Source organism: Syngnathoides biaculeatus, chromosome 6, assembly GCF_019802595.1.
Source record: "Syngnathoides biaculeatus isolate LvHL_M chromosome 6, ASM1980259v1, whole genome shotgun sequence".
NCBI lineage: Eukaryota > Metazoa > Chordata > Actinopteri > Syngnathiformes > Syngnathidae > Syngnathoides > Syngnathoides biaculeatus.
The window spans coordinates 23,157,413-23,180,744 of record NC_084645.1 but is presented as its reverse complement, the minus strand read 5'-3'; the positions used below and the strand labels follow the sequence as shown (position 1 = coordinate 23,180,744).

Below are 23,332 nucleotides of genomic sequence, written 5' to 3'. Positions count from 1 at the left end.
AGACAGTTAAACAAAAGTGAAGCACCGGAGTTGAATTTCCACTCCGATATTTTTCCCTTTTAACGTCACATGAATATCGGCCATCGACTTCCTTGACTATTAATTATGGATATCGTCGCTGAAAAACACAACTTCACTTTGGAGTTGCCGGTTCTATTTTTGACACAGTGAAAGCTCCCCGTGCTTCCTCATTTTTCTCGTGTGAGGTTCCCCACAAGTTACACATGCTTCCGAATTGCTCCCGTGCAAGTTCCCCCATCCACCAGCCGTGCAGTGGGAGCCCAGGTACCCCCGGCCTCCCCCCCACCTCCGCCCCACTCACCAGGTACGCTCCCACGGTGCCCTGAGCCAACATGAGGGCGCATTCCGAAATGAGGAAGATCTTGATATTTGAGAAGCACGAGGACTTCTTGCGGGGCTCGTCCGCTTCCAGCATGGTGTCCCGACCGCCCCGGTGTGACTCCCGGGGACTCTTCACCTGCATGCCCGGCCGCCGCCTTCCGCCCGGTTCGCGGGGAGGAACACGCGCACCGCTACCGGCAGCAACAGCAGCAGCAGCAGCAGCAGCAGCAGCTCGCGGCGTCTACATCCGCGTCGACCCACCTCGTCGGAAAGGTTTAACGCCAACCCACCAGGGGGGTGGGGGGGGGGGGGGAAATCTCCGCAAGCCTACTGGAGGAAAGTAAGCGGCACACGTCCGACCTCCTCCCCGGCGGGTCGCCTGAACATCACCGCCTGCCTCCTCTTCCTCGTCGTCGTCGAACGCGGGGGCCGCGAGACGAGCATGGGAGCCCCAAAGTGTCCTCCGCGCGGAGGCTCGACTCTCGACAGTCTCGGGCAACTCTTTCTCGGGACTGTGGCGACGTCTCCCCGCCCCCCTCGGAGGATCGTAACGCGGGACACGAGAGGAGGCGAGGCGGAGGCGGAGGCTGTGCTCAACTGGGGAAACAAAAATCACACCCCAACATTAAAATAATTTTTACAAATAAAACACTTTATTGCGTTGCGAAACTGTAACGTTTCAAAGAGGGGGGGCGGGGCGGGCGTAAAGTGACGTCGGGCCGCGTAAATATTGCGACGCGTGGCGATGACGTCAGATAACGAGACGCTTCTCTGGAGTTTGAAATTTTAAGATTTCCGACCGGCATTTAACTCCTTCAGATATCTACAGAGAATATTATGATTTATATATATATATATATATATTTTTTTCATATGGAAAACGGTGTACATCACTTTTTAAGGCTAAAGATCAAAGGATATCAAAGATCTAGATATTCAATTTATAGATATTAAATACTAGATACTATAGAATAGATAATAGATACTATATATTCGATAGATATATCTAAATATGTAGATATTTATCAAAGGATAAAAGTAGACCGAAATACTTTATAATGATGATATTTTCGCTTGAGTTAGTGGCACGTTTTAAAGGCCCCTTTAAAATACTTTAAAATTCGTCAGAATTGGTTTTAACAGTACATTAGCATACAATTTAAGTGTTTTTTTTTTCGTTTTTTTTTTAAATGTTATCCGTAGTGGACATTTTTGGTTATTTCTTCAGTTTTTGTTGTTTCTCTGGAGCAACACGAACTGCCACTCTTAAAGGGCCACCGTCATGCCGATAAACATTCTAAAATAGATACTGCAATGAAAAATACATATAGCATTATTCGCTTCAATGTCCATACGAAAAAATAAATATGAGCGGAGAGCGCGTCATCCATGCGCAAAGTTGCGGAAGTCTCACTCGACATTCAAGTGGGAGCCATATTGACTGCATCTTCTGTCCGTGATGTCACACTGGGACGTTCGCCATTGAAAACACGCTGTGGCGCCTACAACGGGAGGCGAACGCGCCCCTTCGGACACGGAAGCTCTTTACGAAGAAGAAAACATCTCACAACCGAGTGAAGTGACCGGGGCAACCATATTTAGATGATATGCGGATCACGGCCAAACGGAATGCGGCCAAAGCATCTCCGCCCGATCCACCTCTGCGGCGGCGACGGACAACGGTGCTCGCGAGCGACGACGAACCAAAACCGAGCCAAACCGCCTCCCTGTTCGATCCACCACTGCGGCGGAGATGAGCCACCGCATCCGCCGATCACGGCTTCAGCCGGGGTGGCACATCGACGGATTTAGCACCCCTCATTTACGGATTACGTCCCCACCCCCCAACTAATTTTTTTTTGTTTTTTAGTAGCTGTATACACACCGAACTGTCGTTTGGGACCCACAAAGCTCTCGTCCTTTGCACCCGTGCAATCCATTTTTCACGACGAACCGGGTCTTTTGGAAACATGTGAAGAGTGAATCCATCCTCCCGAGTGTGTGAATATTATCCAGAAATACAACGAGCCGGCATTTTGGCTAACACGAAGGAACAACGAGCTAGCTTCCCGCAGGTAAAACTAATAGAAACAAACAAGTCCACTTGGGGGCGGTCCTGCCATGTTTTTCACTTCCTGGTTCCTCCCGAAAACAAATCCCTCAGGAGGATTTTCATGGCGGGAGTGACAAAAATCCATATACGTCAAAATCATGTTTTGTGGTGAAAAAACGGATGGGTCCATTCCGGCTGCCTTCTTTCATTAATAACACCCAAAAAAAAAAAAAAAAATCTTGCATTTCATGACAGTGGACCTTTAAAGATTTTAAGGGGTTTTTTTTGGAGGGGGGGGGGCGGGGTTGTTTTTTTTTACATGGGCTCTTTAAAAAATGAAAATCTATCGGGCCTCAAACCACAGACTTCCGATCGTGGCAGAATCCATGACCATAAATCCCAAAGCTGTGAATATTGATGTTTTAGATGATGAAAAAAATGAGCAATATCTTGTATATATGTTACTAAATCCAGAGAAAATGGCTGCCATCTTCTTTCCAATTTACTGCGCCAGATTTGGAGCTTGTGAATTTCGAGGTCCACCAAAATCAAATGTTCAACTTTTGCCCAAGCGAATACTTAATTGCGTTGTCAACAAATCCCTTTACCACCTATTTTTTCCCCCATTTTTCAATTTTTTTTAGATTTTCTGCAGCTGCGACAAATATGCAAATATTTCTCGATTTTTCAAGCGAACGTGGCAAAAATCCCATTTTCAACTACTAACACCAACATCCCGCCATTTTTCCTCCAAAACGTCAACATTTGGGTCACAAGTTTTCTTGCCTTCTGCCCGATGACAGCTCGGATTGGCTCCGGCGCTCCTGTGACCCTCGTGAGGATAAGCGGCTATAACTTCTGGCGAATCGAGCTGCTCGTGACAAAATTCAAGCAAGGATATCTGAATATGTCTCAAACAAGAAAAATTGAACCTTGATGAGCAAACGGTTCCATTTATTGGACTATGGAAAATTATTATTTATGATTATTATGTTATTAAGTTATTACAATGATCACACAAGAAAGAATTCAAAGTATTAGTTTTAACCGTTGCCGAAGAGCGTCCGTCTCCCCGCAGAGTGTTATTGTGACAAGATGTACGCCGCGTGGTTAAAAATGGCGATGATCTCACTTTTGTGAGCGCGAGTCGGGCGGCGACGAATGCCGCGCGATCCGCTCGCCTTTTGCAAGGCGCGCTCGTGTAAAAAGCTCTGCACGTTCAAAAATGTCAAAAAATTGTGAGGAACGCGAGTAAAACGCCGAGTGCAGTTGAATCATAGCGTGCGTTTCGCAAAGGGTAAAATATGTAAATGATGTGAAATGTCAGGGATGTGGTACGAAGGGGGCGTGGCCATTGTTCTACTTTCAAAATGACTCAAGTCGGACTCATCCGCGTCTAAACATTTTTCTCTAAGAGGAAACGGGGGGGGGGGGGGAGTAAAACTTCAAGCACCGATTTGAAATTCTTTAATATATCAAAAAGGCTAAATAAATACATCCATCCAGTTTCTTTGCCGCTTATCCTCACGAGGGTCGCGGCTGTCAACAGGCAGTAGGGCAGGGTACACCCTGACCTGGTCGCCAGCCAATCGCAAGGCACATTGAGACTGAAAACAGTCACACCTATGGGCAATTTAGCGCGTCCAATTAATGTTGCATGTTTTTGGGGATGTGGGAGGAAACCGGAGTGCCCCGGAGAAAACCCGGGTCCTCAGAACCGTGAGGCCAATGCTTGACCAGCTGCACCACCGTGCCGCCTCCCGGGGAAAGTAGTGTCTGAATATTTCATGGTGTGTACACACTTTAACTCCTCCCAGTTCCTCTGAGATTAGTCATTCTTCACAGAAGACAAAGAATATGACTGAGTACTGTTACATGGTTGGTCTACGTAGGCTGCTGCATCGTTTGTGGTTCAATGTCCATTGCTCAAAGGGTTATAACACCACAGCGTGGATGCTATCCGTCAGCCTCGGGGAGTCAAAGTCACGTTTGTCGCGGGCCACATCGAAGTTCCAGTTCCTCTTGGAGGGCCGTATGATCGCCTCATATTATTACATGTTCACAAATTGATGATAACAACTATTGGAATCAGAAGCTGAAAAAAACTTTCTTCGACTGTCAGTATGAGGATCGGCAACAAACAAAGTGCTTGCAACATCTCAGAGTTTTTAAAAGTGAAGAAAATAGCAGGAAGCAAGAAGTGGATGCACATGATTTTGTTTTGTGGTCCCCATAAAATGATGTGGCGGGCCGCATTTGGCCCACGCGCCACCAGTTTGACACCAGCGCGTTCGTCCAGATGTTTTTTTGGGATGTGGGAGGAAACCGGAGTCCCCACCCGGAGAAAACCCACGCAGGCACGGGGAGAACGTGCAAACTCGACACGGGAGGGTCCAGGATCGAACCCGGGACCTCAGAACTGTGAGGCCGACGCTTTCCAGCTGATCCAACATAGAACATTATACTGCATTTTACCTTGTCAAAATAACAAAGGATATTCAATTTACTTTCAAAAATCACGTCACCGGTACGCTCGGCGGGCCGCACCTTTTGGTGCGGCAGGCCGGCGTGGGGCCCCCGAACCTCAGTTTGCCCACCCCAAACTTATTTTGACCGCCGTGCCACGTCTAAACCCGCTAAAACTTTCCACAGCTTTTTAAACAGATCGACCGGCGAGAGCCGCACGCGGCGCGTCTCTTTTTCGTGCGTATTTGGGAACGCCGGTCAGGCGGTCGGAGGGGCCGGGCCGGTCCAGGGCGGCTGCCGGGAATGTTCGAACAGGCCGGCCGCGCATTGTTCTGCCCGGAGAAGCCGAGGCTATTTTTAGGGCTTGGAAAAGGGTGCGGACGCTGGAAACGAGGCCCCGCCCGTCGGCTGGGGGGGGGGGGGGGGGGCACACACACATCATGAGGAGGGGTTCGGGGAGGGGGGGGGGGCGTTGATGTCTCCGGGGCGTACTGGGAGTCGACTTACTGTATATGCCATGTATTGTATTGAATTTCCTGTATCAAATTTGGAAAGGGCGGGGGCGAGGAGGGGGGGGGGGGAGCAAACCATTTGTGATTCAAGAGGCTGCCGCAACCAAGCAGAGACGGTGGAGTCTTCATACTTTTGTAGCAATAAGCAGAAGAAAAAGGATAATAATACATACACACAATTCTTACTTTGCTATTCTTTCCCACTCAATCTCGGTTTATGAGATCAAATAATAGCGATTACATAAAGGGTCTACAACAGTGGTCTCGAACTCACTTGACCTCAGAGGCCCGTTCCGGCGAAGGCTGTGCCGCACATGCGCGCAATTTAGAATTTTTAAAAAATATGTATCTTTTATATTCTTTAACACGAGATCAGATCAACAAGGAAACCGGTGTGAGCAAGTTGTGCGCAAAGCTACTACTAAAACTCTCCGTGGCAACGCCACTGTCATTTTCACGCAACGAAAAATGTTTCTCTGCTCGCGTCACGCCTCCGAGAGCCGCGACCCCGCCGCGATCGGTGGGTTTGATTGATTGGTAGGTCCGCACACAACGCTGTAAAATTGCCATTTATATCAAACCTTCGGGCCGCGCTATCATTTAACCTTCACGGTCAGGTGGGGGCCTACAAAACATCATCTCGCGGGCCGCACATGGCCCACGGCCCGCAGGTTTGAAACCTCCGATCGCCGGTATGAGTATCGATTATCACTCATCAACTTTTGAGAGGAAAAAAAATTTGTGAAACAAAATAGAACGGGTTAGACGAATAAAATGTGTCAATGCAAATTACATATATCATACAAATATGTAATAATAATATACAATATACATATGAATAAAAGTAAACATTTAAATTAAGTGTCCCATTAACACTGTATTTGTTGGAATTGTATGTTTTCGTTCCTAAAATAAATTTTATATGAAGTTTATCAGTGCAACAATTTTTTGGAACGGTTTAATATTTTAGCCAGCAGCACGGTGGGTCAGCTAATAAAGCGGTGGCCTCACAGTTATGAGGACCCGGTTTCGATCCCGGCCCCCCGCCTGTGTGGAGTTTGCATGTCCTCCCCGTGCCTGCGTGGGTTTTCTCTGGACACTCCGGTTTCCCCTCACATCCCCAAAATATGCAATGTTGAGTAGGCTGGAACGGATTCATGCAATTTCCATTCATTTCAATGGGGAAAGATGATTTGACATACGACCGTGGAATTATACTTCGATCTCAAAGCACCACTTTACTTAAATAAGACTCCATTGTAATTTATTGCACAGAAAGTTTAATCTAAATTATACCTTCAATGTAAATATATTGGAGACTCTAAAATTGCCCCTGAGGTGTGATTGTGAGTGCGACTGTTGTGCGTATCACGTGCCGCGTGATTGGCCGGCAACCAGTTCAGGGTGTACCCCTCCTTCTGCCCGTTGACAGCTGGGATAGGTTCCAGCACTAGCCGCGACCCTCGTGAGGATAAGCGGCAAAGAAAATGGATGGATGTATATACAGATGGAGAAGAAGGCTCCTGTCATATTACATAGGATAAAGAATACATGCCTGTCAGTATGGTTGTACTGTCCACATGTGTTGCTGCACCATTTTTATTCACCAAGTGCTAACTAGAATTGCAGCTATCGCAACGTCGTTAGTTTTGTTAGCCCGTCTATGACATTTTGCATTGTTTTCGTATTAAGTGTTGTGTTTTGCTGAGATGGAAAATTATTTTTGTTTTATATTTAATTCTACATTAAACTACAAGTGAGAGTGGCAATAAACGAAAATTTTCCCTGCCCTGGGATCGGCCGGCAACCAGTTCAGGGTGTATACCGCCTCCTGCCCGTTGACAGCTGGGATAGGCTCCAGCACTCCCCATGACCCTTGTGAGGATAAGCGGCAAAGAAAATGGATGGATGTATATACAGATGGAGAAGAAGGCTCCTGTCATATTACATAGGATAAAGAATACATGCCTGTCAGTATGGCTATACCGTCTACATGTGTTTCTGCACCAATTTTATTCACCAAGTGCTCACTAGAATTGCAGCTGTCGCAACGTCAACATTAGTTTTGTTAGCCCGTCTATGACATTTTGCATTCTTTTCGTATTAAGTGTTGTGTTTTGCTGAGATGGAAAATTATTTTTGTTTTATATTTAATTCTACATTAAACTACAAGTGAGAGTGGCAATAAACGAAAATTTTCCCTGCCCTGGGATCGGCCGGCAACCAGTTCAGGGTGTATACCGCCTCCTGCCCGTTGACAGCTGGGATAGGCTCCAGCACTCCCCATGACCCTTGTGAGGATAAGCGGCAAAGAAAATGGATGGATGTATATACAGATGGAGAAGAAGGCTCCTGTCATATTACATAGGATAAAGAATACATGCCTGTCAGTATGGCTATACCGTCTACATGTGTTTCTGCACCAATTTTATTCACCAAGTGCTCACTAGAATTGCAGCTGTCGCAACGTCAACATTAGTTTTGTTAGCCCGTCTATGACATTTTGCATTCTTTTCATATTAAGTGTTGTGTTTTGCTGAGATACAAAATAATTTTTGTTTTATATTTATCGATACATATTTATGATATATATGGATGGATGGATAATATTTCATTCCAACTACATTAACAAAGGTAGCCAACGTTTTTTTGCACGTGTGTTTGTGATTTCTTATAAGGTGTCATTTTTAATCCTCCATCTTTTCCATCATAAATCTTTTTTTCCCCCTTTATTTTACATTTACTCTGAAAATCTAATCAAACAAAATGTCATGCAGATTTAAAAAAATAATAAAAATTTCTTCCCGTCAAGCTCACGTCACGAGAATCTTTCGGAGTGACTTCGCCACGAGTGCTCGCTGCGACTGAGTCATAGCTCTTGCGATATGAGAACCCGCTCGTGTCCCGAAGATGACGCGTAATTCCTGCGAGGTGTTTATGTGTTACGTGTGCGCGCCCCCCCCCCGTGACCTCGCGCCGTGTTGGGGATGTTGCCGCCGGCTCCAACGAGGCCTGGCCCGCCTCTCCTGAGGCTTTGCGGCCGGAATTTTACCTGCGGCGCGCTTGTTTTAACTGAGGCCAGATGTTCGTTCCGTTGATGTTCGATATCCGTCCATCCATTTCCTGAGCCGCTTATCCTCACAAGGGAGTGCTGCAGCCTATTCCGGCGGTCAACGGGCAGGAGGCGGGGCTACACCCTGAACTAGTCGCCAGCCAATCGCAGGGCGCTTAGAGACAGACAACAGTCGTACTCACAATCATTTAGAGTCTCTAATATATTTATATTTAAGGTATAATTTATACTAAACTTTCTGTGCAATAAATTACAATGGAGTCATTATTTAAGTACAGTGTTGCTTTGAGATCTAAGTATAATTCCACACTTATATGTCAAATCATCTTTCCCCATTGAAATGAATGGAAATTGCATTAATCCGTTCCAGTCCTTCATAAAATACTCACCCCAAAATATGGAATGGTTTTACAAAAAAGACCACTCTATTCTATTGTCATTATCCAAGACGCTTATCCTCACAAGGGTTGCGGAAAAGCTGGAGGCTATCCCAGCTAGCGTCGGGCGAAAAGCGGACGACGTCCTGAACTGGTTGCCAGTCAGTCGCATTTAAACAATGGTGATGAACTCAGTACCGTAGTCACCAGATGAAAAAGTTTGCTCGTAATCGAAACCCAGTGCGCTGTCTTAAAAGTCTGATGTGATACATATTGTTCACATTTAGTTGTACATGTGGTCTTCCACGACCCTGAATCCATCGTAGACGCTTGGTCAACTGTGTTTTAGGCGTTGAAAAATGAATCGAGCGGGCCCCTTGTAAGCGAGCAGGATGTCTTTCATCAGAATGGCACGTTCAAGTGCATCTGAGGACCATTTTCTCCGTAACATTAACTTTTCCAAGCGCACACTACTGACAACCGGCATTGCTCGTGGGACAATGCGGCGGGGGGTGCGCGTTAAGCCGGGGGTTAACACAATGCGGCTGACCTAACCCGAACCCTAAGATCCATTGGACTTTATCTTGAAAAATATGTAAGCTCGGTGACGCTTACTTCACGGCAGCACCGTCGTGCTCATTTTCCGATATTTACGCGCGGCTTTAGCATGAGCGTGTTACAGCGGCCTCCCATATCAAATATGCTTTTGAGGAAAATAAAGCCCCTCACTCGCTTCTGTCTCATTTTTTTTATGTATGAAAACTTAGGCCTACAACAGCACCGTACAGTATATTAATTTTGGCTACGCTGGTCGTACCTGGAGAGCTAAGCAATTTACGTGATCGTACTCGGTAAAAAAAAAAATTCGACAAGCGCCGCCGAGAAATCCCTCGACATCTTCCTCCATCGTAGCTTTTGTGTTCCAGAATGATCCTCGGTTTCATCAAGTGCCCGGCAAAATGACAATAATTTCAGATAGCGACTCAGCTGTCGTGTAATTAGCGGCCATCTGCGCTCGCGGTTGATTTTTTTTCCTTTTGCGGAAAGGCTTTAAAACGCTCGTCGCTTGTCAGTCCTCGTTTGCCGCGACACGGACAAGATGGAGAGTAACGGAGGGGCCACTCGCCCGCACGTCCGCCGAGGTCGAGGCGCGCCCCGGAGTCGACCCCGCCGCGTACAACTTCAAATGGAGAAACGATCACGAGGCGGGACTCTCGCTCTTCGTTTGGTAGCCGCAGCCTTGTCTAAATATAACCCGCCGCTGTCTGCTTCTTACATATGAAAAGTGTATCGCGCCGCCTCTCCCGTCTATTTTTAAACCGCTATCAGTCGCGGGGCCGGCGCGCAGCGATAGCGACGCGCTCCATTTTTCTTACTCTCTGGGTTCGATCAAGCCACGGGACGCCGGCGCTCGTTTTTAAAGCCAGCTTGACTGACGAGGCCCGCGGTTCAATCCAAATTATGCTTATAATGCTGTTGAAAATGATCAGCCCCGTTCCTGAACACATTTGCACCCGCTCTGACCGGTTAGTTTGGGCTTCAGGAGCTTGGCTGATGCTATGTTAAAAAAATCCATCCATCCATCCATTTCCTCAGCCGCTTATCCTCACGAGGCTCGTGGGGAATGCTGGAGCTTATCCCGGATGTCAACGGGCAGGAGGCGGGGTACACCCTGAACTGGTTGCCAGTCAATCGCAGGGCACATCGAGACAAACAGCCACACTCGCAATCACACCTCGGGGCAATTTCAAGTGTCCAATTAATGTTGCATGTTTTTGGGAGATGTCAAATGATCCTTCCCCATTGAAATGAATGGAAATTGCATTAATCTGTTCCAGCCTAATCAACATTGCACGTTTTTGGGATGTGGGAGGAAACCGGAGTGCCCGGAGAAAACCCACACAGGTACGGGGAGAGCAGGCAAACTCCACTGTCGCCTCCCAACACTTCCAATTGTCATATATCACACCTACGGGCAATTTAGAGGCGACCCCTAACGGGACAAGCCGAAAGGGAAAGAAGAAGATGAATTCATGTCGCAAGTTGCACTGCACGGTTAGCGAAGCATCCACGCAGAAGACGTTTGTCCCCCATGAGCGCAAAATATGATTTTCCCGAGGATATCGGTCGGCGCTTGGAGCTGGTAAGACCGACGGCGTCCGTCCGTCCGTCCGTCCGTCCGACCGTCGTCAGGCGTCCGCTTTCACAAGGCAAAGCTCTCATTAGGCAGCTGTGAGGCAGGCCCGCCGAAGAGCTATTAGCATATCACCCCCCCCCCTCCCCGCCCCCCAGCAGGAAGGAAGCTTTCACACTAACACCTTCACAATTACAGGATGAGAGCTCGGAGAAATCGTGGGGGGGGGGGGGGGGGAGGACCAGCATGCATTGGGACTTCAACGAATTGGCTAAATATGTCGCTAATTTTGTGTTCATCAAGTTTAAAATGTGCAACGGTTTCACTTCGTGCTCAGCCACTTTCACAAGTCGACATACATTATTGGGGGAAAGTGTCCATCCATCCATTTTCTTTGCCGCTTATCCTCACGAGAGCCTATCCCAGCTGTCAACGGGCAGGAGGCGGGGTAGACCCTGAACTGGTTGCCAGCCAATCGCAGGGCACATCGAGACAAACAGCTGCACTCAGAATCACACCTATGGGAAATTTGAGTGTCCAATTAATGTTGGAGGTTTTTGGGATGTGGGAGGAAACCCGAGGCTGTTCTCCCCGTGCCTGTGTGCGTTTTCTCCGGGCACTCCGGTTTCCTCCCACATCCCAAAAACATGTAATGTTGATTAGGCTGGAACGGATTATTGCCATTTCCATTCATTTCAATGGGGAAAGATGATTTGACATACGAGCGTGGGATTATACTTAGATCTTAGATCGACATTAATTCTTCTGCTTCTTTTCATTTCGACTTGTCCCGTTAGGGGTCACCATGGACACTCTAAATTGCCCGTAGGTGTGATATACTGACCATTTGAAGTGTCGGGAGGCGGCAGTGGAGTTTGCATACTCTCCCCGTGCCTGCGTGGGTTTTCTCCGGGCACTCCGGTTTCCTCCCACATCCCAACAACGTGCAAGATTAATTGGACACTCTAAATTGCCCATAGGTGTGAATGTGAGTGCGTCTGTTTGTCTCGATGTGCCCTGCGATTGGCTGGCAACCAGTTCAGGGTGTACCCCGCCTCCAGCCCGTTGACAGTTGGGAGAGGCTCCAGCACTCCCCGCAACCCTCGAGAGGATAAGCGGCTAAGAAAATGGATGGATGAAACACATTTGAAGAGTTTTCATCGCATTGATGTGATGATGAAACATGATGAAAAACTTTTAAGTGTTACTGTGAAGTTTATAGTGACATCGACCTATTTGGGGTATTTTTATTGCTGTCAAATTTGACCTGAACAGTACGTGAGGATGAGCTGCGTAGATACTTTAAGGAAACTACGAATCATAAAACGGGACATAAACTGAGTGAGTCAAAGGACAAAAAAAAAAAAAAAAGATGAAATCATCTCAGCCTTCAGCCTCCAGTGGCAGAGAACCTTTTCAACAAGGGGGGAGGGACGGGACGGGGGGGCGGGGGGGGGGGCAATTAGTCAGCGTTCCAAAACGCTCCGCGCCAAACGGCACCCAATCAAAATGTCAGCGGCTAAAATAAGCAAAAGGCGAAACCGTCCGCGCTCTTATTATTTCATATTCCGAGAGCATGCGAGGGCCCGCTTCCCCCCCCCAAAGCGTGGAAAGGACCCCGCCCTGTTCCGGGACAAAATTCCAACTCAAAAAAAAAAAAACCATAACAAAAAAAACTTTCATTCATGACTCGGTTCCCCTTCGAGATCGGCCAGATTGAAGCGAGTCCAAAGTCGATTAAAGCCTTTTGTATCCCATGGAAATTCATATTTTTACTGTATTTCTGCCACGCACGCGGGTGTGCCGTTACTTTGGATATTTAGGGATATAAATAGGAAATATATTTATATATCTAAATATATATAAATAATCTTGGGAATTTTACATAATTCAGTGAATAAAATCTATTACAATTATTTAAACATTAAAATACTTGTTGAATCGATAAATTGAGACATATTTAATTGTACAGTTTTTTTAAGAAAAATGTAATTGTTATGCAGTTGTGCCTTCACATGAGGAATAAATTTGTTTTGTGAGCATCATCATAATAATGCAAAGGCCAGGAATCTTTTCCGACAAGCCGCGACTTTTTTCACAGCCGCCGCCGCGCTAGTTAGCGTTAGCACCACCCCATTAGCATTAGCTTAGCACCGCCACGTTAGTATTAAACTCTTTCTGTGTACCGAGGCTTATCACTGGGTGCGCCCTGTTGGCCGAGAGTTATGGTATACTTCAAGTATCTCAATATTTCAAAAAATCTTATTACATAGGATAAAGAATACATGCCTGTGAGTATGGTTATACTGTCTACATTTGTTGCTGCACCCTTTTTATTCCCTAGGTGCTCATTAGTATTACAGCTATCGCAACGTCAACGTTAGTTCTGTTAGCCCGTCTGTGGCATTTTGCATTGTGTTCATATGAAGCTTCGTGTTTTGCTGAGATGCAAAATTAATTTTGCTTTATATTTAATTTTACATTAAACTTCAAGGCTCAGCTGATAAAGGGGTGGCCTCACAGTTCTGAGGTCTCTGGTTCAATCCCAGACCCGCCTGTGCGGAGTTTGCATGTTCTCCCCGTGCCTGCGTGGGTTTCCTCCCACATCCCAAAAACATCCAATATGAATTGGACACTCGAAATTGCCCCAAGGTGTGATTGCGCGTCCGGCAGTTTGTCTCGATGTGCCCTGCGATTGGCTGGCGACCAGTTCAGGGCGCGCCCCGCCTCCTGCCCGTTGACAGCTGGGATAGGCTCCAGCACTCCCAGCGACCCTCGTGAGGATAAGCGGCAAAGAAAATGGATGGATGGATGGATGGATGAATGGATGGATGGATAAGAAGGCTCCTGTAATAACAGTCATATTACATAGGATAAAGAATACATGCCTCTGACTATGGTTATACTGTCTACATGTCTTGCTGCACCCTTTGTATTCACCAGGTGCTCATTAGGATTATCGCAATGTCAACGTGAGTTTCATTACCACGTCTATGGCATTTTGCATTGTGTCCACATTAAGCTTTGTGTTTTGCTGAAATTTGTCATTGAATTACTATATTAAACTCCTACATTAATCTCCAAGTGGAGTGGCAACAAACGGAAAACCTCACTGGGTGCCAACCTGCTGTTTGTCGTGAAGTTTGCTGACATCATCCGGCACTTGTAGCTCAATATTTGTTCTCGACTCCAGGCAATCAAATAACGCGGAACAAAGCAGAACAAAAACACCGCCGCACAACATGTTGACAAACTGGTGAGTCAACCCGTTCACAATTCAAGGTGTCACTGTAATTTGATTTTCTGTATCATCACGAATGATGTGTCTGTTTAAAAGCTGTTTGACAGTTTGACAAAACAGACGTTCAAGTTCCTGGATGCCAGCTAGCAAATGATAAAAGCCCCGCCCCCGTCTAATAAAAAACGAGAAAAGCAAAAAGTGATCACGAGACGTGACTGCTGCTGCCGGACGTTACGTAATCGCGCTGATTCCATGAGACACAACAATCCACAATACGACAGCCGGGGAGCAAGATGAATATCTTAATTTGTTTGCTCTGCTAGTCCGTGCAGAAGGAAAGGAAGGAAAAAGTCTGCGGCAGGAGTCCCGCACTTGGGACTTAGCTGACAGAGTTTTGCCTGGGGGAGGAAAAACTTTACAGTACGCCGATGAGGTTTTTAGCATACTGCGTGCAGTACATTCTGTGCCGAGAAAAGCCCAATAACAACGATAACAAATGAGGAACTAAAGATCATTTTCAAAAAGCATGTCTATCTTGTAATAAAAAATATTAATACTAATGAAAAATATATAAAAATTATGGGAAAAAAGTTGCCTCAACAATTTGACAAAACCCGATAAATTCCCAGAACCAGCTCCAAATGGAGCTTTCCGACCCGTCAATCACGCGTACAATAACAGCCAATCGCGTAGCCGCATTGTCTTAACCCACTGGTGTCAAACTCAAGGCCCGGGGGGCCCAGATCCGGCCCGCCACACGTTTTTTTGTGGCCAGCAAAGCCAAATCTCAAGTGTGAATTTCCGTGATTCTTGTAAAAAAAAAAAAAAAAAATCTGTATCATAATTTCAAATTGTCACATATCATAAATGATAAAGTTGAGAAATTCGATTGTTCTGTAGAAATTCTATAGAAAATCACACCCATAGTTCTATAGAACAAGTTGTTCTGTACAAATTCTATAGAATTCTATTGATTTCTATGTGCAAAATTTCCTTTGAATCATTTTTGGTCTTGCTGTCATACTTGGTGAGCACACACAAAATTTATGAACTAGTTTGGGAATCAGAAATCAAAGGGAAGGAGTTTTTTTTCAGCCATTATTCATGTTTGGCAACACGGAAAAGGCTTGTAATATCTGAATACTCACATTTATAAGATAATTTGAAATTTTGGTGGAATCACAAAAGCTGACACAGATGATTTGCCTCTGCTGGCCGCAGAAAATCATTTGGAGGGCCGCATCTGGCCCCCCCGGCCTCGAGTTTGACACCTGTGGTTTAAATGTAGAACATATCGAACCTGACTCAGTTCTAAAGACTACCATGATGTTACTCGTGATCTTTCCAAGTAAAAAGTACTCACCCTGCTTTACATGCGCAGTACGATTCCACAATTTTATCCTGTTGGCTTTCAATATGAAGTTTGTGACGCGTCAAACTTTTTTTTTTTTTTTTTTTTGCATCGATCGGCAACATTTCGCCGTCCTGTTCCGTACAAAATCTTAATTCCCTGTACATATCCTCGCGTGAGAACTCTCTGTAGAACTCCCTTGGACAAGTCTGATGCATTTGGCAAAAAAAAAACGAAAAAAAAAAACATACTGCAATATTATCTGAATTACGCGACAGAGAATCCAGTTCAAACCTGTTCTGTTCAGTCGCCATTTTGGAAGCTTGTGGGACATGGTGAATGTTGCTAAGGGGGGCGGAGCTTAAGAACACCAGTCAGAAAGGTCTATTGGAAGCAGGTAAACATCCCTTGCAAGGATAAGCGGCTCACATGATGGATGGATGTGTAAACTCGAAGTATGCAGGCTCCCTCTAGTGGTATGTAAAAGAATCACTGAAATGTTCATGTGTTACGAACTGTTTGTATTTCTACAAATTTTGCGCAAAATTTCCTTTGAATCATTTTTTGAGCAAATTTTTCATTATGTGTTTTCAGTATTTGCTTGTATTTATTCTATTTTACGATCATTTTGAGGATTCGCCATGAAAATGAGTTCGCAGCACAATTGTCATAACTTTTGTCCGTTAAAAATTATTAACAGTTCACCCGACTTGAAAATCGCACTCAACTTTTTGCGCCGTTTCTCCCTCAGCGGGCCTCAATTAGCTCGAAGGTGACTCGTTTCATTTTCTTTTCTACGCACGTCATGGGACTCGTCAATCCGGTTTTATTTTTATTTTTTGGTTTTCCTGGAGTTACAACGCAAATGCTCAACACCCAAACGACACAACCGGAGGCCAGCTGTCGTCGCGGCAACCCGAGACGCGTATCCCGTTTTAGGGCGGGGGCAGAAAGACCTTCCCGACATTCAACAATTTGAATTTGTTACAAACGCACGTCAAAAGTGATGATGTTGATGATGTGTGTATAATGTGGATTTTGGAACACCGGGATTTGTGACCTATTCGTCAATTGAAATCCAACCGTCGACTGCCATTGACGGACATTTCCGTCAATTTGAACTTTGTCCGTTTTAATGAACATTGTCGATGACCGGTGGATTTCCTGTTTGTAATGTTTATACACAAGTGAGCAGTCATAAAATAAATATGTACCTGAACCTCTCATCATGATAAAAGGGGACATTCAAATAGGATATCAACTAGGGCCTGATATTACGTCTTAAATCAGCTGATTTTTACCAATTTTCATCGGTTTTAAAGTTAAATGCGGATTGGCATTGTCTTGTAACACAGTATAATGTTGTGGCAGACCTTCCCGACATTCAACAATTTGAATTTATTACAAACACACATCAAAAGTGATGATGGAGTGTGTATATTTTGTACTTTTGAACACTGGGATTTGTCAGTTCCTCATTTTCCAAATGTTTTCGGAGCACCTCATCGAGGAGGCGTCCAGGAGGCCAACTCCTGCGGGGGATGCGACGGCATCTGACGACCGTTCGTAAATTGAAATCCAACCGTCGACTGCCATTGGGTGTACATTTTCGTCAAGTTGGTAGATGGGGATGCAATGTCTTAAAAAAAACAAACAAACAAACGGGAGTTGTCTCCTCCGTACACGGAAGCATGCTGGGGCCAACCTCTCCCCAAATGAGCCCAACGCATATTTAAAAAAAAGAAAATAAACCGTCGGTTTATGTAGGTTAATGTGTGGCCGCAACACGCTTCGTGTACGGATGAGCCCACATCTTTGTCCTCTTTTTTCTTTCTCCAATCATACTTAATGAATGCGAGTTTGTGTAAAACCAGCGGTCATTTATTTAAATGTCGGTATTTGTATTGAATACTAGCTGAAAAGATCGATGGATTCCGGCAAAGGTTAACGTGTGGCCCAACACGCTTCCGCATTGACGAGCCGACAAAACCCATGTGGAATTGATTCCTGATTGAGAACAGATCCAGCAACAAAGTACTTGTAAGCGTCCAGACTTTTATACACTTTCAAACTCTTAAGTGTAAATCTCGCCGACTTACTCACCGGATCCATGCGTGGATCCAGTCGTCAGAGAAAAGCGGAAGCGAATTAACAGTCCAATTTCTTATCGGCATTAAATACGGGTCCTCTATGCTAAGTTTATGTAATTTTTCCACGTGCCGTCGTTTATGTTCACCTTCTAAATGTCTGACGGTATCGGACAATACTATAAGACATATTTCCGTGTATTTCCGACTTAGCATTGAGCAATGTTTAACTTGACCGGCAATATGACGACGTGAACAAAAGTCACGTGATTTTATGACGTAGACGCACGAGCTCTTTAGAGCGTTTATTCTTTTTGTACATTCCACTTTTGCGTAGCGGTTATTTGACCGGTTTTGAAGTCAGCGGAGGGCACTTACGAGCTGGCTGTCGAGGCGCACAGATGGCCAAAGAATGAACATCAAGCGCGCCCTCGAAAACGAGGTTGACTTCCTTTCCTGACCGCAACCCCTGAAAGAGGCAAGAGTGGAATTAATACGCGCACATGCACACAAAGAGCGAGTGTGTCCGTTAAACCCATAAGAAGATTTACTTGCAGAGGTACGGCCTGCCGAAGGAGAGAAGCTTAACGGGGAGGCTACGGACCCGACGTCCCGTGACAATCGCCGGCTGCCGACGGAGAAATTACCTGAATTTGAACTTTTGGCCGTTTTAATTACTACTGGCGGATTTCCTGTTTGCATTGTTGAAACGTGATTGAACCCCTCATAATAATGAAAGGAGACATTTAAAGAGGGTATCGAGTAGGGCCTGATAGTATCTCTTAAATTGTTGTTGTTGTTTTTTTTAAATTCACATTATTTTTAACAATTTTCCTCTGTGGCAGGTTAAATGCTCATTGACATTGTATTGTAACGCAGTACAATGTTGCGCTTGTAATTCATATTTAGTTTCAAGGATTCCGAGACAAAATAATAAAGAAATGTATATTTTTAAATTAATAAAAATCTGTATCAGAATTTTACTGTACCAAATAATGGAATCAGCACCCCCCATAATACGTAAATAAATACACAGATAGATAGATAGATAGATAGATAGATAGATAGATAGATAGATAGATAGATAGATAGATAGATAGATAGATAGATAGATAGATAGATAGATAGATAGATAGATAGATAGATAGATAGATAGATAGATAGATAGATAATCCGTACGGCACGGTGGATCATCTGATAAACCGTTGGCCTCACAGTTCCGAGGTCCCGGGTTCAATCCCGGCCCCGCCTGCGTGGGTTTTCTCCGGGCACTCCGGTCTCCTCCCACATCCCCAGAAAACATGCAAAATTAATTGGACACTCTAAATTGCCCATTGGTGCAAATGTGAGTGTGGATGTTGTCTGTCTTCATGTGCCCTGCGATTGGTTGGCAACCAGTTGACAGGCTCCAGCACGGCCCGCGACCCTTGTGAGGATAAGCGGCAAAGAAAATGGATGGATGATCTTGGCCCTAACATACTAATACACACACTAATATACAGAGCAAGTACTGGTATGTCACATTAAATGCAGCAACGTGTTATGAAGAAAAGTCCTCGTTAAATGAAATGTGAAATTATATTAAATGTGTTCATCATGTAAAAGTCTAAGCGGGGCCGTACCACATAAGTTCCCACATACCTCGAATGTGTCCAATATGTCACATTACTGCAATACATAGAGTATGTTGAGACTGCAAACAGCAACAATCTGATCAATTATGGCAAATGTAAAAGTGGACGCTCGAAAACGGGAGCCCACGCACGCGCACACCCGCCACGTCGTTTCGACAATCGGCCAATCAGCGTGCAGCGGCAACCGGAAGCAAAAGTGAAAGTCACCGGCCTTTCTTGACGTCTGCTGCCCTCTAGCGGAAATTTCATATTCCCGCGAGAAACGACAAAATTGGACTCAAGTTTAGGTAGTCGGCAGGTTAAAACAGCAATTATTATTAATATTATTATTATTATTATTTCACCGTTGTCGCGTAAAGATTTTGTAAAAAAAATAGCTCTCTCTTTGATTTCAGGAGACAGAATAGTTTCAAAGCTTCAGGCCAGTCAAATGATCATTTTTCTCCACCCAATTTTGCATTTTTCACATTTCCAAATTATTTTATTTTTATGAGTAAATGATAACAAAATCATCCAAGATATCCTTATTGTGTAAATCGCTTTAAAAAAACGTTGATCAGACCCCAGGAAATAATTTCCCGTGTTCACATAACTGAATAAATCAACAAATAAATTCCAAATTTGCAACAGTTTTAATATAATCGAAAATTTTAAATCCAGAGTATCATTTTCTGAAAGTATCAGATTTTTCTCTCTGCAAAATTGTATTCGTTATTCTTAATAGATTGAGGAAATGAATTTGTTTTTATTTTTGTAAAGTGTCCATGCACATATTTTTTACGTGTTTATTTATATTTCATTTCCATTTTCATACTCAAACAAAAGCAATACAAATCATCCAAAGGTTAATATTCCATCATTCTTATTTATTGCATCACAAATCTATCAATCCGAACAATTAATAACGTTTCTTGAGGTTTAATAATGACACAATAACTGTGGAAAAAAAGGCGAAACTTGTTGTCATTGTTGTTGTTGCTGTTGAGTGAGCCCCGCCCCTTCGCGCGCAGGCCCGCCCCCAGAAGGCGCGCGCACGCGTCAGACACTTCACACCCGGCGCAACGGCTCAGTGGCCTCGTGGGCGCGCTACAGGATGGAGGCTAACGTGGTCGTGATGGGTACGCAGAGCGTGGGAAAGTCCGGTAAGAACGACACGATCATCATCATGATCATAATCGTCATCATCATGATATGAGCTGAAATCGTCTGTCATGTCCCGCAGCACTTACAGTGCGCCTGTTGACGCGAAGATTCATTGGAGAGTATGGAGATATTGGTGAGCTTTTGTTTTTGTTTTTTGCCACAAAAATAATGTAAACATACGCTTCTGGAAAACGCGAAGAGACCAAACTCGCACCAACATTTTCGGCAAATAAAAATCGGTCATGTTGCAGCGCTCTCTCCATTTCTTCCGGACTTGTATGAATATGTAAAGGTCACGTGACCGTGTCAAAAGTAACTTGGCTTTTGTGTCTCAGAGTCCGTCTACAGTCACAGATTCATGGTGGAGGGCAGGGAAATTGCTGTTAATATTTGGGATTCGCCGTATTCTCAGGTAAGCGCTTATCACGGGTGCGCTATACATAGGTACAAGAAGCAGGCAACCTAACGTTATGAGCTAGCTAGTGCTAGCACTAAAAATTTGTTGGTAAACATCCATCCATCCATTTTTTTTTTTTTTTTGCCGCTTAGTCGTGGAGCCTATCCCAGCTGTCAGCTGGCAGGAGGCGGGGTACACCCTGAACTGGTCGCCAGCCAATCGCAGGGCACATAGACAAAGAGCTGCACTCGCAATCACACCTAGGGGAAATTTAGAGTGTCAAATTAATGTTGGGTGTTTTGGGAATGTGGGAGGAAACCGGACGTGCAAACCCCACACAGGCGGGGCCGGGATCGAACCCGGGTCCTCAAAACTGTGAGGCCAACGCTTTACCGACTGCCCCACCGTGCCGCCCAAGTAGAAGTACAGATACCAAAAAAAAAAAAAAAAAAAACAGCTTCAGCTACTTTACTTAGGACGAAGGTACAGACTGCGAAAAAGGGGCCAGAAAATCGGAAAATGCGAGGTTGATTGAAGACTAAATTGTCAACAACTGTGAGTGCGTGTGGTATTGAACGCAAGCTACTGCAAAAGCAGTGAACAAACCTTGTGTCAAGGTTATTTGTTCCTGTTGAATGATATCCCTACTTGAGCGCAGTTGTTTGTGTAGCAACGATTCATAATTGTGTACATGCGTGATGGATGCTGTTGACCTTATACCCATTATTCCGTGTCTGCTGTGTATTATTACAGACCGCAGTCATTAAATTAATAGTGACGTGTGTTGTTCTTTTATAATCCCCCGTCCGAGTCTATTTTACGGCCTCTGTACGCGAATACAAAGGGATTGCTCCCTTTATCCTGCTCATAGTGGAGGTACATATATTTGGAAATACCGTAATTTCCGGCCTACAGAGCGCATCTGATTATAAGCCTCACCCGGTACATTTGTAAAGGAAATACCATTTGGTACATAAATAGGACGCACCTGTGCAAGTGTCCACATTGAAACACGAAATATTTACAAAGGAAGACAGTACACAGAAAGAGTTTTCAAAGTTTGAATACCTTAGCATAGCTTAACATAGCAACAGTACGATCCCGGTAAAAAAACAAAACAAACAAAAAAAAAAAAACAGCCGTTTCAGCTACACAGTACCAACACGCTAGCCCGGCGCTAACAGGGTCGGTTTGAAATAAACATAGCGATAGAAATCACTGCGACACAGCAGCAAGAAGCTAGCGCAGCGCTAACAGGGCCTGTTCAACAAAAAAAAAACATACCGGTAAAAGTCACTTTCTCGGCACTGGTCTCACGCTTACCTTTTCTGCTGCAGTGCCCCCTTTGCAGCCGTTAGAAAAAATGCACAAATTAGCCACATAAACACACGGGATTGAAAGCGTGTGAAAAAAGTCGTGGCTTATAGGCTGGAAATCACGGTACTTTATGTATTTTTGAAGCTGTTACTTGGTGCAAAAAGTTTTGAAAAATCACTGCAACTAGCAGGACCAAAGCGCGATGCGGAGATGAGTGCTGACCTCGACGTTTCCTTTTGACCAGGACGTCTCGGCGAAGGCGTCCCTCCTGGACAGGAAGCTCCGATGGGCCGACGGCTTCGTCCTGGCCTACAGCATCTGCGACCGCGCAAGCTTCAACGGCGTCGTCCGCCTGGTGCGCACCATCAAGTCCGCTCGAGGCCACCTCGACGCCGACGAGACGCCCGTGGCCATCGTGGGCAACAAGCGCGACCTCCACCACCGGCGGACGGTGACCAGCGAGGAGGGCCGGCTGCTGGCCCTCCACGCCGGCTGCCTCTTCTACGAGGTGTCTGCGGCCGAGAACTACCACGGCGTGCTGGCCGTTTTCCACGGGCTGACGGGCAGGATGAGGGACGCCAAGACGGCCGCCAAGAGGCCGCTGGGCCTCAGGGGCATCGTCAAGACCGTGTCTGCCGTGTTCGCCAGGCGACGGACGGACTCCGTTTAGGAGAACCGTGGGGAGGGAGGACAGAGGTGCGTCGTGGGAATCCCATCCAGTGTTCCAAAGACACTAATGACGCTTGAAACCTGAAGACATGAGCGGAAACAAGTACTGGGTACTGTACAGTGGCAGCGAAGTCAGCTCACTTCCCAATTAGCCGAACTTTGGCAGATGGTGAACAAATCCATCCCCCCCAAAAAAAAAGAGGCTTCAGTCTGTTTATTGCCACTCCCTGTTGAAGTTTAATGTCAAAAACAATTCAACGATTCAAGGATTGTGTATCAAAAACTTTCCGTCCACTAGCTAACACTAAATAGCATCTATGTTGAACTCCTCCAACCAAGGAACGGACAGAACACAAACGGTGCCGCAACTCCAGAGACTGACAACACAACAGGACTCATAGGAATATATTTTTCATCATCTGCAAAAAAACGCCTAATAATAGTGGCGCACTGATGAGATGTGACGAGTTCACACATCTCAAATGCACAGTTCTGCCGTCCGTCTGTGTTGTACTGCCCCCAGGTGGCCGAGGCGA

The 23,332-nt window shown here is 45.4% G+C and overlaps 2 protein-coding genes and 1 long non-coding RNA gene across 3 annotated transcripts in view; 1 reads left to right on the top strand and 2 right to left on the bottom strand.

Annotated features, from left to right (window-relative positions):
- Window positions 1-637, bottom strand: part of slco3a1a (solute carrier organic anion transporter family member 3A1a) — a 42,034-nt gene extending 41,397 nt beyond the window's left edge. The window contains exon 1 of the mRNA XM_061821729.1: window positions 323-637. Coding sequence (XP_061677713.1) covers window positions 323-484 — 162 coding nt within the window. The 5' untranslated portion in view covers window positions 485-637. The remainder of the gene's footprint in view (window positions 1-322) is intronic.
- LOC133501777 (uncharacterized) lies at window positions 638-19,397 on the bottom strand. The gene is made up of 3 exons (XR_009795274.1): window positions 19,278-19,397; window positions 18,015-18,105; window positions 638-939 (listed from the first exon to the last, which is right to left on the bottom strand). It is a non-coding gene; the product is annotated as an uncharacterized LOC133501777 (long non-coding RNA).
- Window positions 19,398-20,277: 880 nt separating this feature from the next.
- Window positions 20,278-22,982, top strand: si:dkeyp-59c12.1 (Ras-related and estrogen-regulated growth inhibitor-like protein). Its single transcript, XM_061821732.1, has 4 exons — window positions 20,278-20,412; window positions 20,493-20,546; window positions 20,749-20,825; window positions 22,372-22,982. Exons 1-4 carry the CDS (start codon window positions 20,364-20,366, stop codon window positions 22,795-22,797), a joined length of 606 nt encoding a protein of 201 aa, XP_061677716.1. The 5' UTR covers window positions 20,278-20,363; the 3' UTR covers window positions 22,798-22,982.
- Window positions 22,983-23,332: the final 350 nt, after the last annotated feature.